This window comes from Lepidochelys olivacea (assembly GCF_965140295.1).
Source record: "Lepidochelys olivacea isolate rLepOli2 genome assembly, chromosome: 10".
In the NCBI taxonomy this organism is placed as follows: domain Eukaryota; kingdom Metazoa; phylum Chordata; order Testudines; family Cheloniidae; genus Lepidochelys; species Lepidochelys olivacea.
In genome coordinates, this window is record NC_140420.1 from 41,769,384 (window position 1) to 41,797,028 (window position 27,645).

At 46.3% G+C, this 27,645-nt stretch overlaps 1 protein-coding gene across 1 annotated transcript in view; it reads right to left on the reverse strand.

The window, feature by feature from the left end:
- REC114 (REC114 meiotic recombination protein) overlaps positions 1 to 27,645 on the reverse strand; it is a gene marked incomplete at its 5' end in the record, with an annotated part of 155,332 nt that overhangs the window by 23,148 nt on the left and 104,539 nt on the right. The window contains one exon of the mRNA XM_084640355.1: positions 8,828 to 9,040. Within this exon, the coding sequence (XP_084496481.1) occupies positions 8,828 to 9,040 (213 nt within the window). The remainder of the gene's footprint in view (positions 1 to 8,827; positions 9,041 to 27,645) is intronic.

Below are 27,645 nucleotides of genomic sequence, written 5' to 3' on the forward strand. Positions count from 1 at the left end.
CCCTGCTCCCAAAAACCTTTGACCTGGAGCAGGTATTATAAATATCAGAGATGTGTGTGATTAGACTAGGATGATATATATATTCTTAAAAAGTTTAGTCTGTGTTTAGACAATTTAGTAACTAGATGGCTCTCAAAGCAGCCAACATAAGAGTGTCATGCAGGAGCTGGGGGGGGGGGGGGGAGAAGATGGTCAGAGGAGAGTGTGTCTGATGCATTGGAGTTCACAGCCATGCAATAGAGCTGACCCTCAGCTTGCCTCCACCCCATGCTGCACAGGCATGTGTAGCTGTCTACAGCACATCTACTGTTCTTGGTGAACCTCTAATTTACCACAGCAAGGCAACTTCCAGAGCAGACCCCATTCTGCTTTCAGAATTAATGTCTCTAACTGAGATTGCCATTGTGAGAGAATCAGTGGCCCACTCCAACTGTCAACTTAAGGAGTGGACAGTGGCCACATTCCTCCCTCTGATACTACAGCTGACAAATTAGCATTAGGCTTTAGCATTTTGATGGAAGTATTCTATAGTTTGCAAACAGACCAGTACACAGGTGAGAAACAGCCTGTGTGCTAGATCTAGGCTGTGATATATTTGAGGCCTATCTGCCATTCACCTAATGCAAAATCTCCACTGTGTTTAAAAAAAGTTTAGGGTTCCCGGTTGCAAAAACAACCTTCCAAACATGAACAGACACTAACCCATGCATTGATGTCTATGGAAATCAATAGCTTTGAGAGGGGTGAACTCCTAGGCCCCTATTAATGTCACTGAACTATCAACTCTAAAGCCAATGACTTCTAAGGAAAGTTTTACTATTCCACGGCCCTTCACATGGGTAGTGGAAATAGGGTAAAAGGGTAGACGTGAAGCCCACGGGGAACTGGGAGCTGTTGCTAGGAAGGAAGTGTAGGGGAAAGACACAGAAACAAGGGACAAGAATAATAGTGCCATGTTGTCTTACTGATACTGAATGTGATAAGGTACTGAACAAATAAAAAAATGTAGTTACTATATACATGCCACTCTACCTTGTTCTTTGAACTTTCTATTGATAGCAGTGGCAGTTCTGGATCAAGGTTAGTATGTGTTTCTAAATTTATTCACCAGCCCACAGTTAAGTAAAAATTGGAATTTGTCTCAGCACACTAGATTGGTTTAAGTGCATCTAATATTTTTCTTTCTAGCCATAAGGGCCTGAATGTTAATTAGAGTGAAATCTGAGGTTCTGCAGCCAAGTCCATGGCTACTCAACAGCAGACACACAAGGTTCTGCCCTTTTCTCAGTGTATGGTCTTTGTGTGCTTCTGTCTTGATGTCTGCAAGTTACTGTTTCACTGAACAAGCTAGTACATCATCAACATAGGAAAAACTTAATATCACATAGCCTGCCATAAACTCTCTCTCCCTGCCAGAGAGAAGTGGTGTCTTGTCATATGACAGTGTTTGACTCTACCTGTGCTAGCTCTGTCACGGATCTCTGTCTCTCTGGAAAGCTTGTGCATGACTGGGCTGGAGGTTTATCTATAACATGACTTGGCTGGAAAGTATCAAAACAGAATTTAAATTAATAAGGATCACAGTTCAATCAGTGCAATAAGGATAAATGAAAAGTATTCCACTTAGTTGCACACACACAAAATGAGAAATGACTGCTTAGGAAGTAGTACTGCAGAAAGAGATCTGGGGCTTATAGTTGACCATAAGCTAAGTATGAGTCAACAGTGTAACACTATAGCAAAAAAAGCAAACTTCATTCTGCAATAGTAGGAGTATTGTAAGCAAAACACAAAAAGTCATTCTTCCTCTTTACTACATGCTGATTAGGCCACATTGTGCCCAATTCTGGGGCAACTATGGAAAGATGTGGACAAATTGGAGACAGTCCAGAGAAGAACAACAGAAATGATTAAAGGTCTAGAAAACATGACCAATGAAGGATGATTGAAAAAACTGGGTTTGTTTAGGCTGGAGAAGAGAAAACTGAGAGGGGACACAATAACAGTTTTCAAATACATGAAAGGTTGTTATAAGGAGGAAGGAGAAAATTTGTTCTCCTTAGCCTCTGAGGATAGGACAAGAAGCAATGGGTTTAAATTGCAGCAAAGGTGGCTTAGGTTGGACATTAGAAAACATTCCTATCAGGGTGGTTTAGCACTGGAATAAATTGCCTAGGGACGTTGTGAAATCTCCATTATTGGAGATTTTTATGAACAGGTTAAACAAACACCATGAGTGCAGGGGACTGGACTAAATGACCTCTTGAGGTCCCTTCTAGTCCTACAATTCTGATTCCTCCCAGGAGGAAATGTAGGGTAGTGGTGATTGGTGACTCTCTTATAAGGGGGATGGAGACACCTCACAGATGGCCAGAAGCAAGGGCAGGAGTAGCTGATCCCATCGGTGTAGGTCACCTGGGGGAAACTGCACAGCATGTCCTTCATAGTACGGTTAAACCATTCAACCAAGCCATCTGTTTGTGGGTGATATATGGAGGTGCGCAGCTGCTTAATCCTCAGGTTGCACATCAGCTGCAGCAGCTGGGAGGTGAAGTTGGTGCCCTGGTCAGTGAGGATTTCCCAGGGCAGGCCCACGCAGGTGAAGACCTTCAGAGTTAATCAGCAACTGTTCGGGCAGTGATGCTCCATAGTGGTACTGCTTCGGGGAAACAGGTGGCATAGTCCATGATGACCAGTATGTACTGAAATCTGGCAATACTTTTCGGAAGGGGGCCCACCAAGTCCATGGCTACTCACTTGAACGACTTTTCTACAATGGGCATGGGAATCAATGGGACCTTGGGCGTCCATGGCGGAGCAGGCTAGCTGGCATTCTGGACAGGAACTAGAATAGTTTCTCACCTCCTGGTGTACACCGGGCCAGAAGAACCTCGTCAAAATTCGGGTGAGGGTCTTTTCATGGCCCAAGTGCCCTGCGGCTGGGATGCTGTGGGCGAGTTTCATTACAGCTCGTCGGTGACATTAAGGCACAAGAAGTTGGGTCTGGAGCTCTCCGGTGTGAGGGTCTCATTCTGCCTAAAAGAGGTGGTTGCAGCGAAACTCGAAATGGGGCCACCACTTTGTCTGGGACTGATCGATCAGAGTCCCATCGACGGCTGCTAGCTGTTCATATGCTTGACTGAGGGTGGGGTCCTCCCTTTGGTCCTGGCAAAAGTCGGTGCTAAGCATGGGTTCGACGGTGGGCCCCGCCGGGGGGTCCTTAGGCTCTCCTCCCTGTCCGTTGGGGTCTGGTTCCTCCGGCTCCTTGGAGCAGGTCTCGGGGCAGCCCCCTCCAGGTGCTAGGGTGACCTCAGGGCCTTTCTCAGCACTTGAGTGAAAGACCTCTGGTCACTAGGACCAATCAAGTCCCAGGATCACCGGGTAGGCTAGTTGAGGAGCCAGGCCGACCACCATCAGCCGCATGACCCCGTCAATGGTTAGCTGGATTTGGGCACTGGGGTAGGGCCAGACATCATCGTGGATGAATTGCAGTCGAATCATCCCCAGGTGCAGGTCAGCTGGAAGGCCTAAATTTTGGCAAATGAGCATCTGGCCGCATCCTGAATCAATCAGGGCCAGGGTCGGGCAATCCCCAACAACTACTGGCACTGTAATCTTGGTGGGGTGTGGCCGTCAGGCGTGGGTTTCTCCTGCACAAACGTGACCGGAGTTGCAGTCCATCTTGGTGAAGTCACGCTGCAGGTGTCCGTATTTCCCACAGAAGAAACAGGGTCCGAGCTCTGGATGCCCAGGCTGGGCAGATGTTCCCACAGGGCCCCTTGGGGGGCTTCGATTGGTCCTCCTGACCCCTGGTTCAGCAGTCGCTGGGGCTTGTCGAACCGGCACCTCCAGACTGCTATAGCGGGGCTCCTGGCCCCGTGAAGGGTTTCGTAGTTCGGTCCGGGAGCTCCCCTTCTTCTTTAGGTTAGGGCGCTCGGGCCCTGGTGTGTGGGCTCAAATCACTAGTCCCCACAGGGCTTTAGCTGCGAGGAAATCCTCCATCAGAGTGACGGCGGCGGCCAGTGTCGCAGGCCAATGGCGGAGGACGCAGGCCCTTCCTTGCGGTGGGAGCATGTGGACAAATTGTTCCATAATAACTTGCTCAGTGAGCTCGTCTGGTGTTCGCCTCTTGGGCTGTAGCCATTGCTTGCATGCCTCCCTCAGCTTTTGGGCCACCAACCAAGGTCGCGCATCCGTAGGGAAGGTCAGACTCCAGAACCGCTGCCAGAAGGTTTCCGGGCTGACGTCCAAGGCATCTAGAATTGCTGCCTTTACCCGGTTGTACTCTGTGCCTCCTCCATCGATAGTCTGCAGTACACAGTGTGTGGTGGTCCTGGGCAGATACGGGGCCAGGAGGGTGGCCCACTGGTCTTGGACCCACCCCACGACTAATGCCACCCTCTCAAAGATCACAAGGGAGGCCTTGGGTTCATTGTTGGGGCCCATCTTGGTCAACTGGATCGGCGGGCTACACTGGACAGCCCAACTGTGTCTCCTGGCTGGGGTTCTGCAGGACAGGGGAGCAGAGTTGCCAACTGCTGCAGGCATTGTTGCTGGTGGTCCTGGTTCTGGTGTCCCAGCTCCAAAATCAGCTGTTGCTGTTGTGCCCCTAACTGCTGGACCAGCTGCTGTTGCTGGGCTGCCGCTTGCTGCTGCTGGCTCTTAGCCAGGAACTTAATGAGCTTGTCCATATCCATGGCCATCCTGGGCACGTTCCTCCTAAAACCCCTTCTCACAGGGATCAGGGGACTGCTGCCCACATTCTTCACATGTGGAGAGGTTTGGCCAGGGCTCGTCCCTCTCCGGGGTGGGGGGAGACCACCCTGCCTTGCTACGTCCTTTCAGTTCTTGACGGTGTATTAGCCTGGTTGTGGGAGTCTCTCACCATGGAGCAATAAAGTCAAACACAGACAGTTATTTGTACCAGCCCGTGGTTGGCGGCAATAGCGAGTCAAGGGCTCAGGTCCTCAGGCAGAAGCTGAGCAAAAGCAGGTAAACAACAAGCCCAGGCTCTTAGCTCAGAGGGGCCAGGGAGAGGGGGAGACTGCCACCCACAAGTTGGGTGGCAGGGGGGGAAGTAGGCCCACCCACTCCACTGCATCCTAGCAGAAGGCCTGCTGCTGAGTCGTGGGGATCCTGGCTGCAACACACTGACATAGGCTCTGGCAGTGATACAGCCAGACTAGGGTTGGATGCCCCCGGGTTAATTCCTAACTCCCCCTCTAGGGGTACCTGGGTCCGGACGGTGTCCTCTGGGGGGGTCAAGTACCATGGGCTCCTCAGGGTAACTGGCGAGGGGTAGGCTTGGCAGCTCCTCTGGGTAACTGGCGAGGGGCAGGCATTGGTCAGGTGGGTGAGTCTTTGGGTCTGCCGCCTGTTGCTGGGGTCTCCCAACCGGGAGCTAGGCTGCAGGCAACTGGCCTCTCTGGTGGCTGCTCCTCCAGTGAGCTCTGGGGTTGGGCTTTTATACTTCCTGTCCTGCGCATTGACCTCTGGGGGGTGGGCGCAGGAGTCACTGGCTCTGCCCCTTTAGTGTCCGGAGGGGCTCGTCCCTCCCCGGGGTGGCAGGGAACCACACCGCCTCGCTACAGACCCCCTCCCTGGCCAGCTGTACGCTCTGGCGATCGAGCCCTTCCTCTGTCTCCTCCACCGGAGTTTGATGGGGTTGGTGCTTCGGGAGCTGGAGCTGCGGCTGGTCCTGTTGGTGTACGCTGACGACGTGCTCCTCATGGTCCAGGACCCAGGTGACCTGGTGCGGGTCGAGGCCTGCCAGGCCATCTACTCAGTGGCCTCCTCTGCTCTGGTCAACTGGGTCAAAAGCTCTGGCCTGGTGGTTGGGGACGGGTGGCAGGCGAGTTCCCTCTCACCCACGCTTCAAGCCATCTGGTGCTCTATCTTGGTGTTTTTCTTTCCGCCACGCATCCTTCTCCACTAGAGAACTAGCAGGATTTGGAGCCTAGGGTGGGTGAGCGGCTGCAGAGATGGACAGGACTGCTCCAGTGTCTCTCCCTGTGAGGGAGAGTGCTGGTGCTGAACCAGCTAGTCCTGTCCATGCTCTGGCACCGGCTCAACACCCTGAGCCTGGCCCTGGGGATCCTGGCCAGGCTCCAGAGGACAGTCCTGGAGTTTTTCTGGCCAGGACTGCACTGGGTCTCTGCAGGGGTCTTGAGTCTTCCCCTGGAGGAGGGAGGGCAGGGCATGGTCTGCCTTCGCAGCCAGGTCTGTCTTCCGCCTCCAGGCCTTGCAGAGACTCCTTTATGGTACAGGTAGACTGGCATGGAGCACGTTGGCACATGCCTTCCTCCGCCGCCTCCAACGGCTCCAATAAGACTGGCAGGGGTCTTCCGTGAGACCTCTCCAAGCTGCCGACCTTCTACCAGGACCTCCTCCAGACCTGGAAGCTCTTTTTGGCGACCAGGTCCATTGTGGCCACCGAGGGGGCAGACCTCCTTGCGGAGCCTCTGCTACACAACCCTGATCTACATGTGCATGTGACGGAGTCTCCCTTGATGCGCCAGAGTTTGGTCCTGGCAGAAATCAACAGGGTCAGAGACCTCCTGCACTATGATGGGGGGACTGGGAGGTCCCGGGTGCTTGGTCGGCGTATGGGGCTCTTCACCCTTCCAACCTCCCTGTGCGTACTCCAGGAGGTGGGGGCTACCTTGTCACCCACTTCTCTCATCTTCCTGGGGCGGGCCTTAAGTTAAGGCTCCCTGTCCATCCTCACCCCAGGCCCTCCGGACCTTTTTATCGGGCCCCTGTTCCATGAACCTCCCCCAGCCTCCCCACTCCCATACTTCGAGACAGCTGCATGCCCTGCATCTGATTCACTTCCGAACCACGCCCTATACATGCTCGTGCTCCACATGTTGCATTTCCTCACCCTTGTCTCCCGCTCCGACACCAAATGGCAGGACTACTTATCATCTGTAGAGGGTGAGGAGCCCAGGTGGGCCAGTATCTATTCCACCCTGGTCCCACGGCCTGCTGGGCACATCGGTTGGTGGCTCCTTTACGGATCCATGAGCACAGGTGTGTAGCTGGCGCAGTTCACACCCATTCCTGAGGCCTTCCCGTTCTACGGCGTGAGGGAGAACCTGGCGCACACCGATCTTGAATGCGCCAGGTTGCAGCCCCTCTTCCAGCTCCTCCAGAACCTCTTGCTGAGGTTCTGGCTGCACTTTTCCCTGCACTTATTCATTTTCGCACACCCTGTCTGTGGCCCCACAAAGTCACAAGATCTCCTCATTAACCTCCTCCTGGTCCTCACAAAGGTTGCCATCTTTAATACCCGGAGCTGGATGCTGGATGAGGGGATGCTCTGCAATTGTAGGGTCAATTGTCTCACGCCTCCGGGCAAAGTTCTTTGGGCAGCATCCGCTGGCTCCCTTTGAGGAGCAGTGGGAGCTGTCCGGGGTCCTCTGCTTGGTGTCCCCATCCGGTACCCTTGTTTTGAACCTATGACCATCACTCCGACCCCTGTTTTCTCATTAGTTGTCCCAAATAATCAGTTGGAACCCAGGTCCAGTGGTCCCTCCCGCTAGGCTGGGTGAAGGGCCTTTAGAAGTGGGCATGCTTGTGCCTACCCACCTCCCAGATTTTTCCAATAAGGCATAGAAGCATAGAATATCAGGGTTGGAAGGGACCTCAGGAGGTCATCTAGTTCAACCCCTTGCTCAAAGCAGGACCAATCCCCAACTAAATCATCCCAGCCAGGGCTTTGTCAAGCCTGACCTTAAAAACCTCTAAGGAAGGAGATTCCACCACCTGCCTAGGTAAAGCATTCCAGTATTTCACCACCCTCCTAGTGAAAAAGTTTTTCCTAATATCCAATCTAAACCTTCCCCACTGCAACTTGAGACCATTACTCCTTGTTCTGTCATCAACTACCACTGAGAACAGTCTAGATCCATCCTCTTAGGAACCCCCTTTCAGGTAGTTGAAAGCAGCTATCAAATCCCCCCTCATTCTTCTCTTCTGCAGACTAAACAATCCTAGTTCCCTCAGCCTCTCCTCAGAAGTCATGTGTTCCAGTCCACTAATCATTTTTGTTGCCCTCCGCTGGACTCTTTCCAATTTTTCCACATCCTTCTTGTAGTGTGGGGCCCAAAACTGGACACAGTACTCCAGATGAGGCCTCCCCAATGTCGAAGACCTCACTACAGAACCATTAATAACTACTCTGAGAATGCTTTCCCAACCAGTAGTGCACCCACCTTGTAGTAGGTTCATCTAGGCTATATTTCCCTAGTTTATTTATGAGAAGGTCATGTGAGACAGTATCAAAAAGTGCAATGTGACATACTTCCTGCTGGGCAGAAACAAAGAAGCCCAGGATACAGGAGTCACAGGCTGCAGCTACAGAGTAGTAGGAAGTTTGTTACCTCATTGCTATACATAGTTCTTGTTCATAATAAAGGGTTTATCTTAATATTGGTCTGCTTGTCAATAAGATACTACATTAGCAGATAGCATAGTTTTGTTTCTGGACAAATGCATAGATGAAATGCCTCTTTTCAAAAATTTGTACTATTAAACAACAGGATTAAAATAGTGATGTCTTATACCCAACAACCACACAAGGACCATATTCTTATTAGACTACACATCCTAAAGCAGTGGTTTTCATCCTGTGGTCCACGGACATCTGGGGGTCCGCAAACTATGTCTAAGATTTCCAAAGAGGTTCGCACCTCCATTTGAAATTTGTAGGGGTCCTCAAATGAAAAAAGGTTGAAAACCACTGGCTTGAAGGAGTATGGACATGGCACTTAAATTAGGCAACCATTATATTTCTTAGTTTCACACACACACTCTTCTGGCTTACTCCATGCAGCATCGATGTATTTTGTTCGGAGTCCTTCACTTGACTTTCACGGTTAGCCAGCTGACTATGCCCTTGGTGCAGCTCTTGGCTTGGCTCATCTGTTACCTGAACTGTTACATAGTCTGCAAGTTTCTGCACACAACTATAGCAGTGTTCCAGCGCCTGCTCTTTTGAATCTCCACCAAACTGAATACGAAACATGCGGCATTCATTCTGTTTAAAGCCAAAGAGAGAAATTAATTTGAGTGTGCATCCCACCAAACAAATTTGTTTTTAATTAAATTTGTATTTATTGTAGCCAAAACAAAATAGTGATAGTTACTGGATCACTGCACCAACTATAAACACAAGGTTTTTTAAATTTCTCCTTGCTGTATAAGAACGGCCATACTGGGTCAGACCAAAGGTCCATCTAGCCCAGTATCCTGTCTTTCAACAGTGGCCAAAGCCAGGTGCTTCAGAAGGAATGAACAGAACAGGTAATCATCAAGTGATCCATCCCATCACCCATTCCCAGCTCCTGGAAAACAGAGGCTAGGGACACCATCCCTGCCCGTCCTGGCTAATAACCACTGATTGGCAGAGAGTTCCACAGGTTGACTGTGTGTTGTGTGAAGAAATGCTTCCTTCTGTTTTGTTTTAAACCTGCTGCCTATTAATTTCCTCTTCATTTACTCCAAAGGAGCTGTGATGAAATGGGACTGTTCTTAATGTTTCCTCTGAATAGTGTGGGGGTGCCTCAGTTTCCCCTATGCAGTTCTTAAGTATCTAGGTGGTGGGATAAGGGTGTATGATCACTGCAGAGCCCTAGAGGGCAGGTGTGTGCAGGAGTCTGGACACAGAGAATGGTCGACACCCTGTTTCCTGGCCACTGATGGCCTGGGCCCTTCCCCCCTACAAGGTGAGAGCTAAAGGGTTGGAGAAAAAAGGAATCAGGTGACCTCCTGGCCTGGGAAAGGAACAAAGCCCAGAGGAGGAGGGGCTGGAGGGAGTTTCAGTTTGGGGCTGGCTGGGACATGGAGTGAAGGGCAGACGTGGTTGTCTGGCTCACTGCCCCCCAAAATGGACCCAGCTGAGGGGTCCTGTTCTCTGCACCTACAAGCTCTGTTTTAGACCATGTTTAATAAACCTTTGTTTTACTGGCTGTCTGAGAGTCACATCTGACTGCGAAGTTGGGGTGCAGGACCCTCTGGCTTCCCCAGGAGCCCCGCCTGAGCGGACTCGCTGTGGGAAGTGCACGGAGGGGCAGAGGATGCTGAATGCTCAGAGGTCAGACCCAGGAAGGTGAAAGCTGTGTGAGCTTTGTGTCCTGAAGACAGTCTGCTCCCAGAGAGGAGACTTCCCCGGAGTCCTGTCTGGCTTCATGGGGAACAGTTCCAGAGCATCGCCCAGGGACTCCGTGACAGGAGCTACACCGGAAATGTTTTGTCAAATAGTCAAAGCTGTTTCCCAGTGCAAATATGGAACCAGGAAATGTAAGGAAGAAGCCTTTACTTTTGCACATGCCACTATCTATCTGCATCTTAAAGGGAGAATTTTCAGTCTGCCATAAGTTGATGCTGAAATATTAAGGCACATTCCACTTCAATTTATCGCTTTAACATTTTTGGAAAGTTGGTGGTTCACTGCATTTCTAATGCAACACTGGCCAACATAAAGGCCATGAATGTTTAACTATTAGTGTCCATGGCTGCAAACGTGATTTCCTGAGAAGTAGCACTCTGCCTGCAGCCAGACTATCAAAGACTAATCAGAGCTCTCACCATCTAAGCCTGGTGGGGCTTGGGCAATTACTTGAATCAGAGATTGCCAAAAAATAAAGCAGGCTGCTGTAAGTATTTCTGGGGAAGTAAGAAGCACATTCTTTTGGTCATTATTAAACCAATGTCCCAGGGTACAATTAAGGGCCCTCCCTGGGGTATTGGTTTAATAATGACCGAAGGAATGTAGAATCTTTTAGAGGATACAAACCAAGTTCTAACCACTTCTGGCTACTAAAAATCCAACGTCACTACAGAGAGGAGCAGAGGTATTAGCTATGGAATCCAAGCCAAATTCTGACTTTGGTATTATTATTACATGGCAATTAAATTTTCCATTTCTAAATTTTCCTTACAGTTTCAATTTATTAAGTTATTGTTCATTTCAGACTCTCTTGAACCCACAGTTTAGTGTGAATATGCATAGTTAAGCAGTTGTTGCCTTCCACCCCAGAGACAGCTGCACTTCAGTGGTGGATCAAATGCAATGTACAGCTGTTTAAGCTTATGTAGTGAGACAGACTGACTTCCCTCCCCTGGGTGGGCAGAGCCAAATCCACCCCACCCCACTCACCGGAAGTACCAGGGCGGGACAGGAAGTAGAGGAGAGCCCTGGACCTCAGTTGCTGCTGAGCTACAGGAGAGTGGAGGTCTCTTCTATGGAGCAAATGCTCCTACAAGAGCCAAGCCTAGCCCAGTCCCGCCATCAGGGGATGCAGATGAGGACCGCCAGGGGATACCAGTGGCTGAATACCATGAGGAGACAGGGGATTTTTTTGGACCATGGGACCCTACACTCAGACTCTGGTAGGAAATAGTCCAGGGGGACCAGACTCTAGTCCAGTTCTGCTGTGTCTGGATTCCCCACTGACCCAGTGGTGGAGCACTCTGCCACTGTTAAGGCCCTGGGCAGGGACCCAGTGAAGTTGGGTGGGCCTGGGTTCCCCTACCCCCTGCTGCGAGCCCCCACCCTTTGGGTAGCAGCCTATTCGCTCCTAGGCCAGAAGGCCCTGTGTGTTGTCTGCCCCAGCCAGGTGGCTGACGGCTTAAGACTGATTGCGGCTCTGCCTTGCCCAGAGGGCCAGAGCTTTCTGTTAATTATAGGCTGTTAATTACTGTCTTCCCCAGCTAGGTGGCTGTGGGTTAAGGACTGTTGTGCCTCACCCCACACAGGGAGCTGGAGCTCTCCCCTATAAGACTGTTACTTGCAGTCAGCCAGTAGTAAGGTTTTATTGGAAATCCTCCCTACTAGAGTGTGAGGGACCACTAGAGCTTAGAAAGCACATTGGGATCCTTCAGGTTGAAAGATGCTATGTAAATGGAAGGCTGTTGTAATCACTTTTTGAGATCTGTCTTTGGAAGCACTTATTAGTGAAAACCAGCCTCACTCAATCCACTCCCCCACAAACAATGCCCTCAGTTCCATGAGGTTCTGGATCACTTTGCACTCATGGAATAGCCAACAATACATACAATGGTAACAGAGTCTCACATAATGTTACCTTTTACTTATATAATGAATGGAGAACTTGTTTCTAAATATTAAAACAATATCTTATAAAACCCCCTCACCAGATGGATACTGTATAATTTCTAAGGTGAGTTTGATAGCATCCGCCTTGATAGCAGTCACATCACACAATAGACTGGAAACTGCAACTACTAGATATAATTCTGTAAATCATTTTGAAAATGCAGGCCAAAAAAGGATTCAAGTATCTGTCATGCATGTCCTTCAAGTGAGCTAGCATGCCTTAAGGGCTGATCTATATACTTAACAGCATGCAGGATGCAAAAGCTTGTGATGTGCAAATTATTCAGACTTTTATGCTGATCTTGAAATTTTAAAACCGAAAATGGGCTTAAGATACCAAACATGAACAAGTCTCATTTAGATGGACAATGCTTAGTTGATCCTGGATGTTTCTGAATAGAGCTCCACATCACTAAGCCAATATCATATTTATCCTATCTTTTTCTTTAATGACCAGATCAGTAGACTGTACTACTGCAAATGGCCCAGCTTGATTATCATACACATTGTAAGGAGAGTGATCACTTTAGATAAGCTATTACCAGCAGGAGAGTGGGGTGGGGGGAGAGAAAACCTTTTGTAGTGGTAAACACCCATTTTTTCATGGTTTGTATGTATAAGAACATCTTCTGTATTTTCCACAGTATGCATCCGATGAACTGAGCTACAGCTCACTTCAGCTTATGCTCAAATAAATTGGTTAGTCTCTAAGGTGCCACAAGTACTCCTTTTCTTTTTGCGAATACAGACTAACACGGCTGTTACTCATTCATCTTTACTAGGTAGTCAAATACTTGGAAGTTAAATGAGAAGTCCTCTAAATTTATGTAGCTCACCGAACAATCTGGCATATTATTACAGGCACATTATTTTAAGACACAGCTATTATATTATGTGATTTAAAGGCACTGCAAGTAAATAACCCTGTTCTAATGCTTTTTAAATGGAAAAATGTCAAAGTGATGGTTCAGATTTTTAACTCTCTTTATCCGTTGTACCATGAAAAGCTTGTGGGATTTTTCTTCTAGTTTATTGAGCTGATAGAGGAATTTGATCAACTCCTCCCAGTTCAGAAGTAACTCATGGAGATGCAAGGCATATTTTTAATGGGAGAATTTACCTATATTGGACAAAATCAGAAATGACATTTTAATTTGAACTCCTTTTGGGGGATTTTCACAAGAGACAAATAATATCTTTATGGTCTTTTGGGGGCACTGTAAAATATTCAAATACACTCCAGCTCTGATGAGCTACTGTTCCCTTGCTGTGTATATGTGGATCTGAATTATACAAAAGTTATAACATCGGTGCTTATAATTGAATTTCTGTTCACCATTGATTTATTTTTGTTGTAGACATTTATTTTCTTTATGTAGAAGGAAGGCAGCAACAATTTAGCTAAGGATGGATGTGAGCACAAACTTCAGGTCCGATGCACAGCTAAGTGTGCTATTCAAGTGCAGAGTGTACCCTGTAAGGATTTTTAAATAGTCTGATCATGTATATTGTGCTTAGTCACCAATAGAGTTTCAGTTAAAATAAAGTGTATAAAGGAACATTGCTTCCTACAACTATCTTAAAGAACACATTGCACGATAATTTTTATATAAGAATACTTTTCCATTTTATAGGTGGTGGTAACTAACAGACTATGTAATTTTGGGGGATAGTTAATAACCAGAAGAGTTTTGTGCCTTGGGTAAACGATAAGAAGCTGTAATATGAATGACAATTACAAGTTTGTTCATAATTCTGTTTGCGCAGTGTTTTAAAGTTTCCTTCACTCTCATTCATGTAAATATTTATATAACTTGAATGCACTTCCTATTTGTGAGGTATCAATCCTATCCTTGGATAAAATAACTTGGAGTCTGAAGCAGGGGCACCTGAACAGGGGGAAGACCATGGTCCTCCCACTTTTTACTGTCCATAAGGACGAGTGAGAGGGGAGCGGGGCCATGGTTTGGGTGCCAGTGGGGGTCTGAAATGTTTATTAGCCCAGGATATAGTTAATAAGCAACACTCCACTTCATATACTGAAGTGATGTGTTTAGAAAAAACAGGGTTAAAAATTTTTTTTCTCCAGAAGAAGAGATGAAGGTAATAGGTCACCATAGTGACAGTCAAGACAGCTGTAGCGGCTCAAGAGCTAGCAAACAGAGCTGTAAACAGGGGAGTTTACACACAAACCAGGAAGAATTAGTGGGGGAAGCAAAAGTGGATGGGAATTTGGGAGGCAGTGACCATGAGTTGGTTGAGTTCAGGATCCTGACACAGGGAAGAAAGGTAAGCAGCAGGATACGGACCCTGGACTTCAGGAAAGCAGACTTTGACTCCCTCAGGGAATGGATGGGTAGGATCCCCTGGGGGACTAACGTGAAGGGGAAAGGAGTCCAGGAGAGCTGGCTGTATTTCAAGGAATCCCTGTTGAAGTTACAGGGACAAACCATCCTGATGTGTCGAAAGAATAGTAAATATGGCAGGCGACCAGCTTGGCTTAACGGTGAAATCCTAGCGCATCTTAAACATAAAAAAGAAGCTTACAAGAAGTGGAAGATTGGACATATGACCAGGGAAGAGTATAAAAATATGGCTCGGGCATGTAGGAATGAAATCAGGAGGGCCAAATCGCACCTGGAGCTGCAGTTAGCAAGAGATGTCAAGAGTAACAAGAAGGGTTTCTTCAGGTATGTTGGCAACAAAAAGAAAGCCAAGGAAAGTGTGGGCCCCTTACTGAATGAGGGACGCAACCTAGTGACAGAGGATGTGGAAAAAGCTAATGTACCCAATGCTTTTTTGACTCTGTCTTCACTAACAAGGTCAGCTCCCAGACTGCGGCGGTGGGCATCACAGCATGGGGAGTAGATGGCCAGCCCTCTGTGGAGAAAGAGGTGGTTAGGGACTATTTAGAAAAGCTGGACATGCACAAGTCCATGGGGCCGGACGCGTTGCATCCGAGAGTGTTAAAGGAATTGGCGGCTGTGATTGCAGAGCCATTGGCCATTATCTTTGAAAACTCGTGGTGAATGGGGGAAGTCCCAGATGACTGGAAAAAGGCTAATGTAGTGCCAATCTTTAAAAAAGGGAAGAAGGAGGATCCTGGGAACTACAGGCCAGTCAGCCTCACCTCAGTCCCTGGAAAAATCATGGAGCAGGTCCTCAAAGAATAAATCCTGAAGCACTTACATGAGAGGAAAGTGATCAGGAACAGCCAGCATGGATTCACCAAGGGAAGGTCATGCCTGACTAATCTAATCGCCTTCTGTGATGAGATTACTGGTTCTGTGGATCAAGGGAAAACAGTGGATGTATTGTTTCTTGACTTTAGCAAAGCATTTGACACGGTCTCCCACAGTATTCTTGTCAGCAAGTTAAAGAAGTATGGGCTGGATGAATGCACTATAAGGTGGGTAGAACGTTGGCTAGATTGTCGGGCTCAACGGGTAGTGATCAATGGCTCCATGTCTAGTTGGCAGCAGGTGTCAAGTGGAGGGCCCCAGGGGTCGGTCCTGGGGCCGGTTTTGTTCAATATCTTCATAAATGATCTGGAGGATGGTGTGGATTGCACTCTCAGCAAATTTGCGGATGATACTAAACTGGGAGGAGTGGTAGATACGCTGGAGGGCAGGGATAGGATACAGAGGGACCTAGACAAATTGGAGTATTGGGCCAAAAGAAATCTGATGAGGTTCAATAAGGATAAGTGCAGGGTCCTGCACTTAGGACAGAAGAACCCAATGCACCGCTACAGACTAGGGACCGAATGGCTAGGCAGCAGTTCTGCGGAAAAGGACCTAGGGGTGACAGTGGACGAGAAGCTGGATATGAGTCAACAGTGTGCCCTTGTTGCCAAGAAGGCCAACGGCATTTTGGGATGTATAAGCAGGGGCATAGCGAGCAGATTGAGGGACGTGATCGTCCCCCTCTATTCGACATTGGTGAGGCCTCATCTGGAATACTGTGTCCAGTTTTGGGCCCCACACCGCAAGAAGGATGTGGATAAATTGGAAAGAGTCCAGCGAAGGGCAACAAAAATGATTAGGGGTCTGGAACACATGACTTATGAGGAGAGGCTGAGGGAACTGGGATTGTTTAGTCTGCAGAAGAGAAGAATGAGGGGGGATTTGATAGCTGCTTTCAACTACCTGAGAGGTGGTTCCAAAGAGGATGGTTCTAGACTATTCTCGGTGGTAGAAGAGGACAGGACAAGGAGTAATGGTCTCAAGTTGCAGTGGGGCAGGTTTAGGTTGGATATTAGGAAAAACTTTTTCACTAGGAGGGTGGTGAAACACTGGAATGCGTTACCTAGGCAGGTGGTGGAATCTCCTTCCTTAGAGGTATTTAAGGTCAGGCTTGACAAAGCCCTGGCTGGGATGATTTAATTGGGGATTGGTCCTGCTTTGAGCAGGGGGTTGGACTAGATGACCTCCTGAGGTCCCTTCCAACCCTGATATTCTATGAGTTTCAGTGGGAGTTCTGTTGGAGGAGAAGAGGATTGTAGGGGCTTTGTGCTGGGAGAGAAGCTGAGCACTGATTAGGGGGCGGGGCTTCTCTGAGGAGGGTCCTATAAAGGTAGCCAGCCAGCCAGTCAGGCAGTGGCACAGACAGCTGTAGTGGCACAGGAGCTAGCAAACAGGGGAGTTTCAGTGGGCGTTCGTAAGGGGAGTTCGTCTTGTGGTACTTGTTTCGGGTTTGTTTTTGCTGTGGGTGGTGGTGGTTTGGTGTGGTTTGTGTTTCCCAGATTAACAGGATTTAGGTGGGAAGGCTATGACAGATACAGAGGCAGCAGTGGGAGTGACTCATGTAGTGGAAGACACAATGAAGATGACTGGATGTGGAAGCTGCGGTATGTATATAATCCTGGGGGGGAGTACCTGGTAAGAGTTTTGTCTACCTGAAATGCTGTCTGATAGAGCCGATGGAGGAAAAGATCCGAGGTTTGGAGATGCAGGCGGAAAGTCTGGTTGAGTTTAGAAAGGGGTTCGAGCAGATTACGGAGCAAAGACATGAGGTATCTGCAGGGAAAAGCTCAGACTTGCAGATGGAAGCAGGACTGAGGAATTCTGAGGGGAGACTGGGTGAGGAAAGTGGTCAGTGGAAGCATGTGACTAAAAGAACCAGGCAGAGGAAAAGACGGGCTAGTGAAGGAGAAACAGAGCTCAAGAACAGGTTTGCAGAGTTGGAAAATGAAGAAGGGGCTCAGCAGGTAGTCACTGAAAGTGGAAGGGCAAGGAAGAAGAGAAGAGCGGCTAGCCCTATAGGAAAAGGGGAAGAGCCAATGGAGACTACACCAAATATGAGCCCCAGGAGGATACAGGATGGGTTGAAGAGGATTACAAGGGAAAGTAGGAATGGAAAGAACTTGCAGCCAGAGGGGACAGGGGATAGACTGGAGAATAGCACCGTCACCAGGAAAAGGCAGGTCTATGTGATCGGGGACTCTTTGCTGAGAAGAATAGACAGGCCTGTAATCAGAGCTGATCCAGAGAATAGAAGGGTGTGCCGTCTTCCAGGTGCTAAGATACGGGATGTAGACCTGAGTTGAAAAGGATCCTAAAGGGAGCAGGAAAGAATCCCCTAATTATCCATCATGTAGGAACAAATGATACAGCTAGGTTCTCGCTGGAAAGTATTAAGGGACACTATGCTAGGCTGGGGAAGACGCTTAAGGAAATTGAGGCTCAGGTGATCTTTAGTGGGATTCTGCCTGTTCCTAGAGAGAGGCAACAAAGGTGTGACAAGATTATGACCATCAACAGATGGCTTAGGCAATGGTGCTATAAGGAGGGCTTTGGGATGTATGGCCACTGAGAGGCATTCATGGACAGAGGACAGTTCTCTCGGAATGGACTTCATCTGAGTAGGGAAGGAAATAGACTTCTAGGATGGAGGCTGGCACAACTGATTAAGAGAGCTTTAAACTAGGAATTTGGGGGAGATGGCTGGGAGATGTCCAGGTAATCTCCACGCCGGATTTTAGCATTGAGAGGGAAGAAAACGAAGTAAGAAAGGATACAGCCGTGGGTGGGAGAATGTGTAGATAAGGAGGAAGGGTAGCGTGGATACCAGTCTAGTAGGTTATACTGGTTGTAGAATGACCGTGCCTAATAAGGAACAGAATGTGACCGAGGCCAAACAGCAAAAATTAAGATGTTGGTATACCAATACGAGGAGCCTACGTAACAAAATGGAGGAACTAGAGCTACTGGTGCAGGAAGTGAAACCAGATATTATAGGGATAGCAGAAACATGGTGGAATAGTAGTCATGACTGGAGTACAGGTATTGAAGGGTATGTGCTGTTTAGGAAAGACAGAAATAAAGGTAAAGGTGGTGGAGTAGCATCGTATATCAATGATGAGGTAGAATGTAAAGAAATAAGCGATGGAATGGATAAGACAGAGTCTGTCTGGGCAAAAATTACATTGGGGAAGAAAACTACGAGAGCCTCCCCTGAGATAGTGCTTGGGGTGTGCTATAGACCGCCGGGATCTAATTTGGATATGGATAGAGCCCTCTTTAATGTTTTTAATGAAGTAAATACTAATGGAAACTGCGTTATCATGGGAGACTTTAACTTCCCAGATATAGACGGGAGGATGAGTGCTAGTAATAATAATAGGGCTCAGATTTTCCTAGATGCGATAGCTGATGGATTCCTTCATCAAGTAGTTGCTGAACCGACTAGAGGGGATGCCATTTTAGATTTGGTTTTGGTGAGTAGTGAGGACCTCATAGAAGAAATGGTTGTAGGGGACAATCTTGGTTCAAGTGATCATGAGATAATTCAGTTCAAACTGAACGGAAGGATTAACAAAAATAAATCTGCGACTAGGGTTTTTGATTTCAAAAGGGCTGACTTTCAAAAATTAAGGAAATTAGTTAGGGAAGTGGATTATGGATCTAAAGGCAGAGGAGGCCTGGGATTACTTTAAATCAAAGCCGCAGAAGCTATAGGAAGCCTGCATCCCAAGAAAGGGGAAAAAATTCATAGGCAGGAGTTGTAGACCAAGCTGGATGAGCAAGCATCTCAGAGAGGTGATTAAGAAAAAGCAGAAAGCCTACAAGGAGTGGAAGATGGGAGGGATCAGCAAGGAAAGCTACCTTATTGAGGTCAGAACATGTAGGGATAAAGTGAGAGAGGCTAAAAGTCAAGTAGAGTTGGACCTTGCAAAGGGAATTAAAACCAATAGTAAAAGGTTCTATAGCCATATAAATAAGAAGAAAACAAAGAAAGAAGACGTGGGACCACTAAACACTGAGCATGGAGTGGAGGTTAAGGATAATCTAGGCATGGCCCAATATCTAAACAAATACTTTGCCTCAGTCTTTAATAAGGCTGAAGAGGATCTTAGGGATAATGGTAGCATAACAAGTGGGAATGAGGATATGGAGGTAGATATTACCACATCTGAGATAGAAGCCAAACTCGAACACTTTAATGGGACTATATCTGGGCCCCCCATTTATCTTCATCCAAGAATATTAAAGGAATTGGCACATGAAATTGCAAGCCCATTAGCAAGAATTTTTAAAGAATTTGTAAACTTAGGGGTTGTACCGTATGATTGGAGAATTGCTAACATAGTTCCTATTTTTAAGAAAGGAAAAAAAAGTGATCCGGGTAACTACAGGCCTGTTAGTTTGACATCTGTAGTATGCAAAGTCTTGGAAAAAATTTTGAAGGAGAAAGTAGTTAAGGACATTGAGGTCAATGGTACTTTGAGAAAGTAACAGATTTTTTTAGACAAAGGAAACACAGTGGATCTAATTTACCTAAATTTCAGTAAGGTGTTTGATACCGTGCCACATGGGGAATTATTAGTTAAATTGGACAAGATGGGGATCAATATGAAAACTGAAAGCTGGATAAGGAATTGGTTAACAGGGAGACTACAGCGGGTCCTACTGAAAGGTGAACTGTCAGGCTGGAGGGAGATTACCAGTGGAGTTCCTCAGGGATCAATCCTTTTGGGACCAATCTTATTTTATCTTTCTATTACTGGCCTCGGCACAAAAAGTGGGAGTGTGCTAATAAAGTTTGCGGATGATACAAAGCTGGGAGGTATTGCCAATTTAGAGAAGGACCGGGATATCCTTCAAGAGGATCTGGATGACCTTGTAAACTGGAGTAATAGTAATCGGATGAAATTTAATAGTGAGAAGTGTAAAGTTATGCATTTAGGGATTAATAACAAGAATTTTAGTTATAAACTGGGGACGCATCAATTAGACATAACAGAGGAGGAGAAGGACCTTGGAGTATTGGTTCATCATAGGACGACTATGAGCCACCAATGTGATATGGCCGTGAAAAAAGCTAATGCGGCCTTGGGATGCATCAGGCGAGATATTTCCGGTAGAGATAAGGAGGTTTTAGTACCGTTATACAAGGCACTGGTGAGACCTCACCTGGAATACTGTGTGCAGTTCTGGTCTCCCATGTTTAAGAAGGATGAATTCAAACTGGAACAGGTACAGAGAAGGGCTACTAGGATGATCTGAGGAATGGAAAACCTGTCTTATGAAAGGAGACTCAAGGAGCTTGGCTTGTTTAGCCTAATCAAAAGAAGGTTGAGGGAAGATATAGAATCATAGAATATCAGGGTTGGAAGGGACCTCAGGAGGTCATCTAGTCCAACCCCCTGCTCAAAGCAGGACCAATCCCCAATTTTTGCTCCACATCCCTAAATGGCCCCTTCAAGGATTGAACTCACAACCCTGGGTTTAGCAGGCCAATGCTCAAACCGCTGAGCTATCCCTCCCCCCTCTCTATAAATAGATCAGAGAGATAAATACCAGAGAGGGAGAGGAATTATTTAAGCTCAATGTGGACACAAGAACAAATGGATATAAACTGGTCATTGGGAAGTTTAGACGTGAAATTAGACGAAGGTTTCTAACCATTAGAGGAGTGAGCTTTTGGAATAGCCTTCCAAGGGAAGCAGTGGGGGCAAAAAACCTATCTGGCTTTAAGAGTATACTCGATAAGTTTATGGAGGAGAGGGTATGATGGGATAACATGATTTTGGTAATTAATTGATCTTTAAATATTCATGGTAAATAGGCGCAATGGCCTGTGATGGAATGTTAGATGGGGTGGGATCTGATTGCCATATTTGGGGTCGGGAAGGAATTTTCCTCCAGGGCAGATTGGAAGAGGCCCTGGATGTTTTTCGCCTTCCTCTGTAGCATGGGGCATGGGTCACTTGCTGGAGGAGTCTCTGCTTCTTGAAGTCTTTAAACCACGATTTGAGAACTTCAATAGCTCAGACATAGGTGAGAGGTTTTTTGCAGGAGTGGGTGGGTGAGATTCTGCGGCCTGCACTGTGCAAGAGGTCGGACTAGATGATCATAATGGTCCCTTCTGACCTTAGTAACTATAAATCTATAAAATGGCTTTCAGAAATAAAACAAACTTTCAGGGGAAGCTAGGATTAGATATCCCTCTACTTGGTTTTAATTTTCTTTTAAAAAATGTAAAGTAGTATTTGCTATTATCTTTCATTCAAGAAAAACACCATTATTGATTTAGTGTCTGAAATGTGCCATGTGCTTTCCAAGCAGAGGAAGATATAATCAAGATCTGAATGCCTAATCTAAATTTTAGAGGACTTCTGATTTTTTTTTTTAAAGGATATTTTAGTAAACTTGTCAACATATCCAACTTCTGGATCTCTGTGTAAAACTCACTGAAGTGTAGCACAGAATTAATTGATTTTAGTTTCAGCAAGAGCTCCTCCCCCCCTCCTTTGGTAAGCTGAAGAGGTAAAAATAATAGCAACGGTACATAACATGACCAAACTTTTAAAGTAAAAACTTCAATACACAACTGGAGATGGGGAAAATCTTGGAAATCAGCTTCTGTATTTCAAAGTTTTCGTGTACAGCCATCTCAATTATTTGGGTAACTTAAAACTAGCTAATAGTCTTGATAGTATTTCCTCCATGAAATCTTTTGCCTTAGATATGCTTTAATTTGCAGATTTTTGCTTTTTAGAGGGAGGATTCTCTTAAAATTTAATCTGGTCTCCTTAAACATCAGACCTGGAATAAAAAACTTTAAGGATAAAATAATGGTCACTGAAATCATAGGTGTTTTGCCATTGACTTCATTGGTGCCAGAATGTCTCCCTAAATGTTGAGGGAAATGTGAACAACCTAGGCAACAAGACTTGTGAAACAGTTAGAAGGGTATTCAATATCTAGCAGGAATTTAAATAAAAATAATGCTTTTGCATATGTAAAACAAGGAAAACTTTAAAAAATATCACTAGTGTCTAGAATTGTTGAAATGGGGAGTTATTTTAAAAAAAATTCCTATTTGCTGAATTCCCTGACCAAATGTTGCCTCTTACTGCATGTTCTAAAGATGGTCTGTATACCCCTTAACTCTGCCCTACTTAAATCATTGTCTGACTCAGCTACATGAGCTAGAATATAACAGGACTGTTAATCTATTATGAATGCAGTGTGGGGGAAAAGGGCCATGTATAAATTTTAGGAAAAAAATCTGTTAATATCGGACAAAATTACTACTCAAAATCAAGAAGGAAATTACTGGCCCTCTGCCCAAAATTCTTTCTTGCAATAGGCTTTAAACTATTGTGTTCTTTTTGGCAAAACTGGAATTTATGGGCCATTTTTAATTTTTTTTAAACTACAAATACACCAAAGTAGACCTTTGAACACAATTTGTCCAAAAAGAAGATCATTTAAATGAAAATGATATCGGGGTGGATTTGATTTAAATCTCTTAATCATGATTTAAATCACTAGTCAGGAAGACTCTATTTAATCATGGATTTCTACATAAAAGTGCATTCTTGTTGGTTGTTATAACCTTAACACATATTCTTCACAACTCAGATAGGTTTCATTTTTAGAAGGCACACTCTATTTATATTTTTAAGTGATTTAGTTTGAAAACTTTTCAGATTAGTTTTACAGCTATATCAGAAAATGTTTGGTTATTTCATTTACCAAAGGTAATTGAAGCAGATAGTTCACCTCCCAATGACTTCATAAATACCTCCAATTCAACAGGTTAATCATTAATATTTGGAGGATTTTCTTGCCATGCTGTATTAGGAGAACATCACCAGAGAGACATTTAAATTATTTTATTTAACTAAAATAACAACATCGTGTATTCTGGATTATTTTCTTCAACAGCAAACATATAATATTATAACAAAACAAGCATATGAATTTTTTAATTTAGTTAAACATTCAAGATTTTTTAAAATTAGGTTTTTGTTAAAATTAACTAAAATATTTAAATGAAATTTAAAAAAAATTAAATAGACTATGTCAGCCAGGTCAACATGAGAAACTTAAAATATTGGCTTCTGCAGCTAACTCAGTCATCTTCACCTTCATTTTCCTGTTTGTTCATAATCTGGAAAAGAAAAACAAGCTTTCCTGCTTTTTCAGGCCCTAAATGATTTCTCAATTTGGAATGAATGAGTCCAAAGGAAGAAAATATTCTTTCTACACCGGCAGAAGAAGCTACTGCTGTTAAAAGTGAGATTATCACTTCAACAGTCTCTGAATCCAAGTGCTTAAGTGACTTCCACCAGTTCAGTGGTGTGACTTTCTTTAAAACATCATCAGCAAACATATTTCTTGACTCGTTCTTATTCCCAAACTGGGTCTCTTTTATGGCCTGCTGCCATCATAGGTTTTCCCTTCTAGTCAGAGAATAGTATGGTAGATCTCAAATCAATGAAGGCTATACTCCAAGACTCAAGACTTCTAGAATATGCTGCTCAAACAGTTTCACTTTTGTTTCTACAGCCTGTGCCTCCCTTCTCACATTTATCTCCAGACTTCTTCTCCTTGTCCAGCTCTATTCCAACCCAACAATCTTTTCTATTCATTGAACTTTTTGAAACTTTTAGAGAGAGGTAAGGGATTGACTCTGTGTACACAAATTTGCAGAGACAATATAGCTGAGGTCTATTATTTATTTATTAAAAACATTTTTGCTGTTAACAAGCATATTATCTCTGGAGACACAAATCCACAGTTTGAGAACTGCAAAAGAGAAGGTTACTCACCTGCAGTAACAGGTTCTTCGAGATGTGTGTCCCTGCGGGTGCTCCACTCCAGGTGACAGTGCGTCCCAGCACCGTTTATCGGAGATCTTCTTCTGTGGCAGTGCCTAGTCGGGATGCATGCGCTCAGCTGCTGTCTCGCGGCGTCATTAGGGGACACACATCTTGAAGAACCTCAGTTACTACAAGGTGAGTAACCTTCTCTTCTTCAAGTGCTGTCCCTGTGGGTGCTCCACTCCAGGTGAATGTGAACCAGTGCCCATTATAATTGGTGGGATTTTGGAGTTGCGGCAGTAATAACGGTAGACAGTACTGTGTGGCCTACTATGGCATCTGCTGTGGTATCCTGTGTGATAGCACAATGTTTTGCGAATGTGTGGTCAGATGTCCACGTGGCCACCTTGGATATGTAGGTAATAGGTACGTTGTGGAGGAAGGCAACAGATGTTGACATCGCCTGAGTAGAATGAGTTCTGATGACCTCAGGTGGTTGAGCATTCCAAGTCTGGTAGCAGGATCTGATGCAGTCAGAGATGCACTTGGAGAGTTGTTGCTTAGAGATGCCATCACCCCTTGATCTCTCGGTAGTGGAGACAAATCACCTAGCCATTTTGTAAATCCCCTTAGTTCTGTCAAGATAGAATGCAATTGCCCATCGGACGTCGAGGATATGTAATGCTGCTTCCTGTGGAGTCTTATGAGGTTTGCAATAGAATGCAGGTAAGTGTATTGGTTGGTAAAGGTGGAAGGTAGACACCACACTGGGGAGGAATTTGGGGTGGGGTCGCATCGTAATCTTGTCTTTAGAGAAAATCATGTAGGGAGGGTAGGCCATCAGGGTGCTTAATTCACCGACCCTTCTCGCTGACGTTATGGCAACCAAGAAAACTACTTTCATAGGCATATGGAGCAGGGATGAGGTAGCCAGGGGTTCTAAGGGAGGTTTCATGAGACCTTGGAGAACTAGACTGAGATTCCAGGAGGCTGCTGATGGATGGATCTCAGGGTAGAGATTTTGCTGGCCTGGGAGGAACCTTTTTATGGTGGGGTGGGCAAAAAGTGAATATCCATCCAGCGGGTCATGGAAAATGGTGAGGGCCATGAGGTGTACTGTGATAGAACTGAGAAAGAGCCCGTCCTATTTTAGTTTCAAAAGGTAGTCTAAGATGTCAGGAAGGGTCACGGTCAGGGGTGTCAAGCGTCTGTGGAACCATCATATGGAGAAGCGTTTCAACTTTTGCAGGTAAGTCTTACGAGTGGAGTCTCTTCTATTGTGCAGGACGACTTACTGGACCTGTTCCAAACAGGCTAATTCATGGGTCTGAAACCATGAAGGAACCACACCATCAGATGGAGTTTCCGGAGCTGCGGATGCAGAAGCCAACCATTGTCCTGGGAGAGCAGATCTGGTCTGTCTGGGCCAAGCTGGGGCAATAAGTATGACCGTGGCCTTGTCCTCTCTGATCTTGCGTAGACCCCTCTGTATCAGTGGGATCGGCTGAAAAGTGTGCATGAGGGATTTGTTCCACAGAATGAGGAACGCATCCCCTAGGGATGCTGTCCCGAGTCCCGCTCTGGAGCAAAATACATGGCATTTGTGGTTCTGAGTTGTGGCAAACAGGTCTATCAATGGGGTGCCCCAGTGGGAGAAGAGTTGTTGGACTATCGTGGGATGTAATTCCCATTTGTGCTCCTCAGAGAACTGTCTGCTGAGTGTGTTGGCAGTAGTGTTGTGACACCCAGGCAGGTAAGAAGCAGTGATTTCTATGTGATGTTGTATGCACCAATTCCATAACCAGACGGCTTCTGTGCATAGGGAGTCAATCGTACTGCCCCCTCCCTGTTAATGTAGAACATGCATGCTATATTGTCCTTCAGGACCCAAATGGATTTGTTCTTTATGATGGGGAGAAACTGAAGGCAGGCGTACCTGATTCCTCTGAGCTCTAGAAGATTTATGTGCAGATGTGTCTCTGATAGGGGCCAGAGGCCCAGTGCCATGTGTTCCCCTAGGTGCGCTCCCCAACCTACCAGGGAAGCATCTGTGGTGAGTATGAATACAGAGGCGTGTGGATGGAAGGGGACACCCATACATAGGTTCTCTGGTTTTGTCCATCATTGTAGGGAGCACTCTATCTGCTGTGTGGGTATCAGGGTGGATTTTTGGAAGTTTATTTGCAAGCCTAGACTGTGGAAGAGGGAGATGGTAAAACGCATTGCTTTTACCATCTCATCGTATGAGCTGCCCTTGATAAGGCAATCGTCTAAGTAGGGGAAAAGTATACACCCATGTTTGCGGAGGTGGGCCACGACTATGGCTAGGGTCTTGGAGAATACTCTCGGTGCTGTGGAGAGACCAAATGGAAGTACTCTGTATTGAAAGTGGTCATGTCCGAGTGTGAATTGCAGGAAGCATCTGTGTGCTAGATGAATGGATATGTGGAAATAGGCATCCTGTAGGTCGAGGGCTGTGAATCAGTCCCCTAGTTCCACCGTGGGTATTATTGTGCCCAATGCGACCATCTTGAATTTCTGTACACATACAAATTTGTTCAGTCAGCGTAGGTCTAGTATAGGCCTCTATCCCCCACCTTTCTTTTGGGTCAGAAAGTAGTGGGAGTAGAAGCCTTTCCCCCGATATTGCATTGGTACAGGTTCCACTGCACCTAGCTGTAGAAGATGAGCCACTTCTATGCAAAGTAGGTGCTCGTGAGAGGGGTGCCTGAAGAGGGACAGGGAAGGGTGGGCGGGCAAGATATGAAAGGGTTGGAGTAACCCGACTCAGCTATTTCCAGGACCCAGCGGTCCTGGGTGACCTGTTGCCAGACATGGTGGAAAACCTGGAGGTGGTGGGCAAATAGGCAGAGGAGTCAAAGGGTGGTTACGCAGACCCCCTACCAGCACTTCAAAATTGCTGTTTTTGTTTCTCGATGGGTGGGAGGTAGCTGGTTGCACATGGTTTTGTCTGCGCCTAGGTGGTCTGTTGCGGTTTCTCCCAATATCATATGGTCTGGGCTGGGGATGGTGATCTTGTTGTGCACGGGGCCTCTGATAAGGTTGATACCATTGTCTCCTGGGGAGGGACGGGTATATGCCCAGTGTGCGCAAGGTGGCTCTAGAGTCTTCCATAGTATGAAGGACTTAGTCAGTTTTTTTAAGAAAAAAGTTCCTCTTTGTCAAAGGAAAGATCTTCGGCTTTGGTCTGCAGATCTTTGGGGATACTGATGCAGTCAGCCAGGAAGACCTGCGCATCACCACCGCAATTGCAGTAGTGCGGGCTGCTGTGTCCGCCATGTCCACTCTCCTGTCCTCTGGGATATGGGAGGCAAAATCAAAGAGCTTGTTGTAGTTGTTGTAGTCATAGCTTGCAAGGAGGGTGGAGTAATTTGCCATTCTAGAGTGGAGGAGGTATAAACCTTGCGGCCCAGGAAGTCAAGGTGTTTGAGGTCTTTGTCTTGCAGAG